Source organism: Botryllus schlosseri, chromosome 10 (genome assembly GCF_051294905.1).
Source record: "Botryllus schlosseri isolate E-star chromosome 10, Bs_hap1, whole genome shotgun sequence".
Taxonomy (NCBI): domain Eukaryota; kingdom Metazoa; phylum Chordata; class Ascidiacea; order Stolidobranchia; family Styelidae; genus Botryllus; species Botryllus schlosseri.
The window spans coordinates 4,355,285-4,365,925 of NC_137245.1; the positions used below are offsets into that span (position 1 = coordinate 4,355,285).

At 39.8% G+C, this 10,641-nt stretch overlaps 1 protein-coding gene across 1 annotated transcript; it reads right to left on the bottom strand.

The window, feature by feature from the left end:
• Positions 1–2,533: 2,533 nt before the first annotated feature.
• LOC145448750 (uncharacterized) lies at positions 2,534–9,583 on the bottom strand. The gene is made up of 2 exons (XM_080327210.1): positions 3,934–9,583; positions 2,534–3,780 (listed from the first exon to the last, which is right to left on the bottom strand). The coding sequence occupies exons 1-2, from the start codon at positions 3,973–3,975 to the stop codon at positions 3,457–3,459; spliced, it is 366 nt and encodes a 121-aa protein (XP_080183336.1). The 5' UTR covers positions 3,976–9,583; the 3' UTR covers positions 2,534–3,456.
• Positions 9,584–10,641: the final 1,058 nt, after the last annotated feature.

The following is a 10,641-nucleotide window of genomic DNA, read 5'->3' on the forward strand; positions in this document are numbered from 1 at the left end:
TGGCCCTTTCTGCTTGCTTTATAGGTACCTCCTGCAATTTGGACAGCCTGCGATATTTACTCCTTTGCTTTTCATCAAATTTAACATGTGACTTCATGCATTCTGCACATACAGAACCATATTTGGAGATGACAACTTCGCATGTTTTGGTATAATGTCTGTAAAGTAACATCCTCGAAATTGTTGGTATAATTGCGTCACAGTTTTAAAATAAGGATAATAATATTTATAATATAAGAATATATGATTAAGTATCTGCTTTGCTTGGAAACTTGCAAACTTATATTCTTTGCCAACTTTTGTAAGTCTATTCAACTTTGTAATTTTAATTTTCTCAGATTCAATACACGAAAAACTTAACTGACCTCGATTTTTCGACCAACCTTCCTCCCTCTTTTGTTGCAGTGCAACGTACTCTCCAGAGGTTATCCGCCATGCTAAAACTGCATACCCGTCACAGACATCCAACTTTTTCAAATCCCGAAGCAGCTTTTGAAGCGAAAATTCCAAAGTAAGAGTATGCTGATGCATACACTCCTTGAATGGCTAAAGACAGTTCAAAGGAAGAAGATTGATGCCGAATCAAGAGACTCATGTATGGACACGCGTGAATGTCGGGGTCTTTGTAATATGTCAAGTGCAGCCTGTTTTCATCAATTTTGTGGGCTCTCCGGTTTACAATAGGATGCAAAACAAAATCAGTGTAAACATCATCAATAGAACCATAATCTTTCTTATTCGGGTAAGAAATTGGAAGTGAATTTTGACAATTGTTCTTCTAGCAGAATTTGGAGTGCACTCGTGTGATTTTTTGGGAGATTTTCCGTAGACAGAGCTCCCCATTTGATCCGGGATCGTTTGCTGTTGGCCACTATGTCTCCTGAAGCAAAATGCTTCTCGCAAATGTACACTTCCTTCGTCTTCAGACGAAATTGAGAATCATCCCTGTATTTCAATAAACGCTGAAATGAAAGGATACTTGATGTTCATGGATTGCATTGTGGTTTTTGGGGTCAATGAATAGATGGATTGGTAACAACAGTAGGTACCGGACGAGCAGGTATTGACTTAGAGGTGGCAATAGAGTAGGGTTACCATACGTAGTAGGGATGGTGTGAACGTGAGGTTCACGTTCGCGTTCTGTGTGTGAACCTCGGAAATTTAGAGGTTCGCGTTCACAACAGAACCTTGGTAGGTTCTGCACTGTGAACCTTTTTGGTAAATTGTAATTTGCACTTCATTATAAGATCTTTGGCTCAAATTTATTGCATTTCAACTGCGGGTCACTCGATGCATGGCGCTGGCAGCATAAAAAATCAACACGAAACGAGCATGCACCCTGACAACCTTAAAAGTTTTACTGGCTTTTTTGTTACCAAAAATTTCTCGAAATATCCAGATTTCCGTTTGTGAATATTTAGTGACTCTCTGCTGTGAGCTTGACCCGCAATCACACAACATCACGAGCGATATACGTAGTCAGCGAATGATGGTTATTCAACCAATCAATGACATTGATATCGTTTTCTAATGTAAAAAATCGAGCGGGCGTACGGGGTCAATCTCGACTTCATGTCTTTACTGTATCAATAAAACCAAATCCGTGCGATGAAGGTGCTGGCTACTGCTATATAACTTGTTGTTTATGTTATCGGTAGCGAGTATAGAACCCCGTTTTACACTCTGCTCAATATCAATGTAGCAATACTCAGATTCCGAACACATTGTCCGGTCTGGCTAAGACCGTTAAGGCGTATGCTTATATTCCCTGGTAAGTCCTCGTCGCAATTGTTGGCAAAGCGACGGAATGTATTGATTTTATGAGATTATTATATCCTTTGATAACCGCGGTTGATACATTTAGCGACGTTTAAAACGCCAATATGTACTTCAGCAATGCGACATTATGTGGCCCGAGTCTTCGCTGGGTATCGTGTACAAGTAGGCTACATTAATATGGGCTATCATTTCATTGAAAGATAGGGTAGGAATTAGCAATATGACGTCACGAGGTTCACGTTCGTGTTCACACAGAACCTTTCAAAAAGGTTCGCGTTCACACGAACCCGAACCTTTCAGAGGTTCACACCGTCCCTAATACGTAGGATTTGTCCTCCTTTTTCAGGTTTTTGAAAATGTCCTCTGAGGACGCCTAAATGTCCTCCTTTTGGCGATTCGTCCTTTACAGCTAAGATAATGGAAATTCGTGGTTCGATCAAAAGCGACGACCTTTTTTTAGTCAACCCTTCAGAAAAAATAGCGAAATCAGCTGATTTCAGTTTTGACCAACTAACTTATCTGAATTGGTAAACCTGATGAAAATTGGATGCCTATTCTTGATCTGCAGAATGGGAGCCACCATCTTTCTCATTTGGAACTTTATACAGGCGAATCCCACTTCTCTGAGAACTTGTGCACCCCGGCAAACAGCAGTTTTTACCGGATCCCTTTCCACACCAGGCCTTTTTCATGTCTCTCTGTAGGCAAAACTATCTAATTCTTTCTCAATTAAAGAATAGAACTCGGTCACTACTTCACAATTCCAGCAACTTGACAGCAAATTTTGTCATTGTAATGCAAAAGTAACAAAGTTTAACACTCAATCATTGGGCTATTCATGCATACCAAAACTTAGCAATTTTTTTTTCGTTCCAATGTAGTAATTGACAAATAATTGCAAAGAATGAACGAAGTGACGAGCAGCCAGTAATCTATTGATATTTTTTTTCCAATAAAAAACACCACAAGATTGTCATAATGAAAAGTAACGAGGGAGACTTGGAGTAATTGTTTTTTAATTTTCTAATATGACACCCAACTTTGCCTCAGAGAACATTTAAATGCATGCAAAGTGTACACTGAAATAAAATAATAGAAAGCAATATAAAATGGAAACGGAAATATGCAAAGGAAATGAAGTAGCGTGTGTCGGAAATATGTAAGAACCAGTTTCGATAATGTTGAGACCATATTCAACTTCGGATACGATCTCGCAGTGCTTTGGAACCTCTAGATTTATATTTCTTTTGTTCATGATAATTTCTCGTCGCAGCCAGGCAGTATGTATGAGTTCTTGTTCTCACATATTTAGAAATGAGGAGTTTCACAAGGGTCTGGTCACAATGTGGATAATGTAATGGAATATTGACATTCCCGAGAATGCTTCTCAGGTCAATAAACCGTGAGTTTTTTTTGCTTTTGAAAATAAATTTCGACTTCTTTCATTAGGTAAAAAAATCTTTCATTTGGGCATATCAGTCCTCCTCTGTTTTTAGGTTCGAATTCCATTGGTAGAGGGTTATTAGATACTTGGTTTTTACACCAATCTCTCCATTCACCAGGAAACTTTTTGACAGCCCACTTCAATATAGCACCACATATATATTTAATTACTTTCAGGTCATCATCAGTTATCAATACACTCTTATACTTTGAAACTCCCCCGTCGGTAGCTTTTTAAATTGCTCCCGGAATAATCGTCTTCAGCAATTGCTTGACACGACTTTCAGGTATATCTAAGCAGCAAATGTAGGTCTTTTGCATGAGGGCAGAGTATGATAGCATCATTTCCTTTTTACTTTCGAATGATACAGTTTTCTTTATATCTTGCAATAGTTCTTTGTATAGGTCTGTTTCCTTTTTTATCGTTATTTCCAATCTTAAAGTACATATCCCGGTGTCCAATAGTTCCTCACAGTTAACATCCGATATCAATATCTCCACAGTTTGACTCTCCGAACATCCCTCCCTATCTGACGTTCCAACTATGTCCTCTTCATTCTGAAACATATGAGCAAAACGTCATTTAACTTCAAGAGGCCCTTTTCAACACAACAGCAAGGGGGAGTACTCCCTGGTTCCGTTTGACTTTCACTCCTTTATTAATAACATGAAATAATTAGTATATCATCAGTTACTATAGCTATTACTTACGTCATTAAATATTTCTTCGAGTTCTTCCTCAGTAAGATCCATCGGCTAGATATATATACAAAATACGCACAGGTCCAAGTAGCAAATGGCCGCAGAAAATGAAAGTCGCAGTCTTACACGCGGTGTCGCTGCACGGAACAACAAAAGCACTAAATCGGTCTGCCGCTTCCAGGCTAGTTTGTAAAGGCTATGGTCGATGCGCCCATCCTTTAGTCCCGTTGTCGATTTAATCGTACTCTCGTAGAAAGATCAAGAGATCAGCTGGTATGCGAGGATCGGAAGCGTCAAAAGGGTTCAGTTTTTGTTTATAGATCATTTAACGTGATATATTTGTAGATTGATAGGATACGTCTCTGTAGTCAGTTATGAAACCCGTAGTATCGATGGACCGATCACCCAAGGATGTAAAGTTGCCCATCATAGGAGAAGTCAGAAGAGAAATCTTCATTTCTTCCAGATTACCAACTACTGGTGAAGTTTTGCAACGTTTTATGTTCTACATGAAACTGAACAAGACTACAACAAGGTATGCGATAGCCTGCGTCAGGAGAGAACTTTCTGCGATTTGGAGAAAACTTGTTAGAAGTAGGACACCGCGGTACATCTGTCATCAAACAGATAAACAAATTTCGTGAAAAATAACAAAACTATGCACAAAGTACAACAATATTAAAAAGAAAAACGTCCGAGATTATCGAAAGACTCTAAAATCAATCGCAGAATTGCAAGAGTTTGAAAGTGAATTGAGGTATTTGTTCGATATTGCCAAGCAAGATGTCATGGAACACTTGAGTAAAGAGCGCTGTGCCTTTTTGGAGCATCAGCGTGAACTGAACAAAGTTATTACCGGTAGCCCACGCAAGCGACTCAGCACGAAACCCACACATGATGTATCATGCACCAGTGGAAGCAACAGGGCTGATTTCATCTCGATCCGAATGCCAAGAAGAGTATCATCCTTTCCCGAAGTAGTGGCTGCTGCTGACAGATACAAACTTTCCCGTTGAGGATTGGAGGACATCTATGCTACACTTATTAGAGAATGCAGTGGTCGGGTTCATCAGTAGATGTGTATTCCATTCATGCGATTTCATTCAATGTTGAGATCTAATTTTTATTCATATCCTTTGACGCAATGAAAGTTTGCAATGTCATTGCCGTAATTTGGCGCTAGATATCGATGGTATAGCAACATACTGTTTTGGCCGTATTCTGAAGTCATAGCCTATTAATTTGGTGCAGGTTACTGCTTGCAATAACTCTAATATGTTGTGATGATCTTTTACAGGGTATTTACAGCATATAGGTTACTTTGGGAATTCCTGACTTGGACAAAAATAAATCGAACTGCTGTGAAATCCTTTGGATCACTTCAAGATGCAGCGACGCTCTAGCTCAAGGGATATTGAATTACCCTTCATTGGAAAAACCAGAAGGGAAACTTTTAGTCCGTTGAGACTACCTACTGCTGGTGAAGTGCTACAACGGTTTGCATTTTTTTTGAAAGTAAATAAGAAGACAATTCTCGTTGCTAGAGGTCTCGTCTGGAATGAACTCGTGGCCATTTGGAGCAAACTTGCTGGAGGTGCAACGCCGGGATATATCTGCTATAAAACTAGAAAACAATTTACCAAAAAATTGACTCGTTATGGCACACGTACGAAAATATTAGAAAAAAAATGACTCAGTGATCCCGAAGACTCGGAATACAATTGAAGAAATCGAGAAATTTTAACGTGAATTGAGTTGTCTGTTTGATATTGCAAAGGAAGATGTCTAGAAACATTTGAATGAGGAGGACCGTGTGTTTTTAAAGGATCAGCGGGGGTCACGTAGATTCACATTTGGCTATAAAGACCAGGCTCTAATTCAACAGCTCGGTCGTAAACGAGCCGCAGAGGTTGCCGAAATGGATCGCAGAAAAAAATCGAAAGAAGAGTGCGAGTTCTCTTCTATTGTAATATCACCAGACTCAATTATATCTACTAGCGATACTGAGGGCTCATCTGCCTCGGTCCGATCGACAGAAGATGAAATGCCCGGCTGCAGTGGCGTGACAAATCCTGATTTCATATTTTTTAAAGTTCCACGAAAAACGTCAGCTTTAGCTAGAGTATCTGCTGCTGCCGATAGGCATAAGCTTCCAAGCAATGCATTGAATGATGTGTTATCATCACTCATTCTAGATTGCGGCGGTAATGTTGACGATTTTGTGATGAGTACCTCAACAACGTTGCGGTCGAGAAATACTGCACGCAGCAAAATGTTCACAGATATTAGGGACAAATTCAAATTTCCAACCAAAGGCAGATCAATCACAATTCATTGGGATGAAAAGCTGCTGAGAACTGGTAATGAAATGTCTTCTAAAGAGTACATTGCGATATTGGCAAGTTTTCAAGACAACATAAAGCTGCTTGGAACAACAGCGTTGGCGTCTGGCACAGGGTTGAATCAAACCAACGCAATACATGATATGCTAAATGAATGGGGCATAGCGGAGCATTGCTTTATCCATGTGTTTCGACACAACCTCATCTAGCACAGGGAAATTCAATGGTGCACGTATTCTGTTGGAAGCACTTCTTGGCCACCCACTACTTTGGACCGCATGTCGTCACCATGTGCTTGAGATAATTCCCTCCAGAGTGTTTAAGCAGATCTTCGGCACATCTACCGGGCACAAAGTGGATGTATTCGAGGTTTTGAAAGGAAAGTGGCAGTCTTTGAATTTTCAGAATGAAACCAATCATTTGGTTATTGGACTAAATATTGAAGAAGACGATGTGCTGGTTGCAAAAACATCCTTGGAAGAAATTCATAAAACCAGTCACTACCTACCCCGGGATGATTACGAAGAATTGCTTCGCCTTTCGTTGTTTTATATTGATAAAACAACGATTCCAGACTTCAAATTTCGAAAACCAGGCGCACATCACCGAGCACGGTGGATGTCGTCTGCGATTTACATATTAAAGATGCTGCTCTTGAAAGACCAGCTACCACTTGACGAAGCAATGGTGACCAAGATGAGGCAGTTTGGTGATTTTGTTGCCTGCTTTTATACAAATTATTGGTTGCGGGCTCCACTCGCCTCAGAGGCCGCATTCAACGATTTGCAGCTCTATAAAAAAATGCTGAAACTCAAGGTTGGGGATGGCCCAATGGCGGAAATTGCTGCGACTGTGATCGAAGCATTCCGACGCCATTTATGGTATTTAACGGAAGAACTTATACCATTTTCCCTCTGTTCGAAAAAATTGCGGGTGTGTGAAAAACAAATCATTGCACACAACGTTTATGAAGCTTATGATTTGTTTTCTGAACTGCCAATGTTACCCCAGAAGCCAGTGTTTCCAAATATATCAGAAGGAACTGAACTGTATGAACTGGTTGGTGAACGATCCATCCTAATATTCAAACACATGAATTTCAGTGCAGAGGATATGGGATTTCTCCAATATGATGTTTCGACTTGGCAAGAATTTCCTGAATATAATCATCTACAAAACATTGTCACATCTATGAACGTAGTTAATGATGCTGCCGAAAGAGGTATTAATCTGTTAGATGAATACAAGGACATTCTGACACATGACTCCGATCAGAGAAATGTAATTTTGCAATGTGTTGAACACATTCGCAAAGTACGCCCAGACTTCAAAAAGACTACCTTGGGAAAGTGAATATTGTTAATTCCTGTGAATATATTATTACGTGTGGGTGCTTCATTCAGTTCATTTTTTGTTTTCTTATTTCAATCAAACCCGCAAACTAAATGCTGTGATTATTTCATCTAATAAAGTTCCCTGGTTTCTTTCAATAAAAGTTCACAAATTTGTATGAAATTGTTGTGGATTTTATTATAACTAATCATCAATATATCTTACTTTGACTTTACTGCAGACTTTCAGATGGGTCAGGACATGTAAAATATGGGTTAGCATTCATTCACCCAAACTGGACAACACTTTTCAATCGTGGAAAAACGATAAAAAAAAATTCACCGTAAATGGTATTTTTCCCAAAATGTCCGAAATTTCAATTTTGTCTGCGGAGGCCTTTACTGGTTGGAATCGAGTGAAATTTGGTGAGAAAGGTTTTTTCAGGCAACCTGACGATTTAAGAGGTGAACGGCTTGAATCGGGAAAAAAAAGTTATTTTTGAACAGCCCTATTGAGCAGCTATTTGTTGTAAAACCGTGTAGCCCCATTGGCTGCAACTTCACCTTGTGGGAATTTGATGTATGTTGAGCTTTTATGAGCTATGGCAGTACTATCCAGGTTCATGTTCCAGTTCCCCAGCAACAACTTGAAAGTTTCCTGTGGCCTAAGAGCGCAAAACAACAAGGAACTTTACCAACGGGGGCAGGGGCAGACCTTTGTGGGATGGGTTGGTAAGGACGACCATAAATCTCCATAAATCCACCAACGCCGGCTTTCGTAAGTCTCTATAGAGATCAGAACAGTTACTCAGTGGGTATTCCAAGGGATTATCAAAATCTGTAAGGTGGTACTTCTGTACTTGCTGCCGCCTGTTTCCCATCCACTTGCGTGTAATATTCTAACATATCTACGTAAATATCCATATTATCTGAAAGGAATGAAAAACGTACCGTATACCTATCTGCCAATATGGAATCGGTGTCTCGTGGACACCAAAGGTTTTAGATAACATACTAATAGATACCACATTTGCAACGAAATTGCCAAAAATTGGAACAACATTAAAGCATTCATCGAAAAAAACGAAAGAGAGGAATGCTTGAAGAAGATCGAACGATACGATATCTACGCCGACCAGTTCTTGATCCAAGCAACTTCCGATACGCTGAAAATTGATGTCAACATTTATCAAATTACGGATTTATATACTCAAAATTATACGTTGGGCAACTATACCGTTGCATCAACCCTTAACCTAGTCCGCCAAAATCTACACTTCTGGAGCTTACAACTATCTGAATCCCTGCGTTATAGCACCCCCACACCCTTACCCGCAATTGCAATACTGAATCTATACCCCGCTTCCCACTAGTCAACCAAACCGATCAATCCCAGACTCTCCCGCATCCACACTTGATTACCGGAGTGATGACAACCCAGAACTTTTCCATCTTCTTTCCTCTGATTTCACGAATTTTGATAGCTAAACCTTGAAAAAACTACTCTACTCTATACATGCTCACCTAATTCAATTCTTGTCACTACTTCTCGTCTTTTCTAATTCAAACATTACCATCACCCACCAACATAATTCCTTCAAAACTTCCGAACCCTCCCAATCTCATTCCATTACAACCGTAACGAAAAACCTGAATTTGGCTTGCGAAAAAATTGATACAATAATTCCAAATTCACCAACACCATTACTAAAATTATCAACCTATACTAACAAGACATACATGACCTCCTCATCACTACACAACATAATTTGATTAATAAGAATACCACTGCGAATTTAATAAGCCTAAAACCCCATGTCACAATTTCACAAACACAGTCATGATTCCACTTAGTCGGATATTTTAGGTTTAGGCTCCTCCTTTATACTCACCCAACAATTCCAATCCCCAAGTAAATTCAAAAACGAGGTTACACATTCTGTACTTAGCTTGCTTTTAAAAACGAACCCCCAAAGAGACCAAATTAAAAAAACCCAAACCCTCCCTGAAACCCACTCCGCTTCCACCCATCAATTTGAATTTGGAAACTATATTAGATAGGGCACTCTGCGATAGGAATACCATTACCGAGAACCATGCAGAAACCCTAGGACCATTAAACGTCGCTTATTTAGAACTTGAGACCATAGAAAACTGCCACATCCCCTTATTTAATCCACTCCCAAATCCCCACAAACTAGGACCTTTTCACGCTTAACACGAACTCAAAACTTGAAGGCAGACGTATTATTTCGGCTGATTCTTGGATCACAGTAGAACCCGGTGAACTTTTAGGCAATATCATGACAGAGTAGAAGAACGAGTACATCGAACACCTCGACAGCATAGGCATTAGGGTTGTCCATAATTTTAAAAAATCTTAAAAATGGTAGGTTGTAATGTCTTATTCTATAGATTATTGATAAAAAAACAACAATGGGCCAAAAAAAAGCTCACAGGAAAGCCGTTAAGATTTCGTGCAAAGCGTTTGAAAATTGCTGCCGAAGAATGGGCGTGTCACCGACCATAGAACGGCGAGAAAGCTAGTAAACACGAAACTACGGCTCTTGATTGGCTAATAGGCTATCCTTCAATGATCACGACAGCAGCAGCTTGCTGATTAGGGGATCAAGGAGTCTGGTACCGGCGGCGATTGTGAAAGCGCACTGTCGTTAGGTTGGCAGATAATGATTTAGGATTACTTGAGCATCTTGAGGTACGAAATACATGATACACACGCAACAGCTGATTCACAAAAACGTCTAAAGCATGACCGCTTTATTGTGAAGGAAAGCGCTGTAGCCGACATGCCTTGTTTTCATCGAGGGAAAGCAGAGGCGCTTATGCAAGTGGCGAACGAATTCATTATTTCAGAGGGGATCTATTATCAATGAATTTTGTGTGGTCTGCAGTGGGCTTGAACTGTAGTATATAGGTGACGTTATGAAGGCTCTAGGGATCGACTGAATCAGCCGGTTATGCTTGACACTTCTCCGATGCTTACAGCAAATTCAATTCACTTGTAAGTGTTGTCAAAGTCCTTA

Coding starts and splice junctions, on each gene's coding strand:
- LOC145448750 (XM_080327210.1), bottom strand. CDS start 3,975: ATGGATCTTACTGAGGAAGAACTCGAAGAAATATTTAATGAC. Junction 3,781..3,933: donor TCGAAGAAATATTTAATGAC/GTAAGTAATAGC, acceptor CATATGTTTCAG/AATGAAGAGGACATAGTTGG.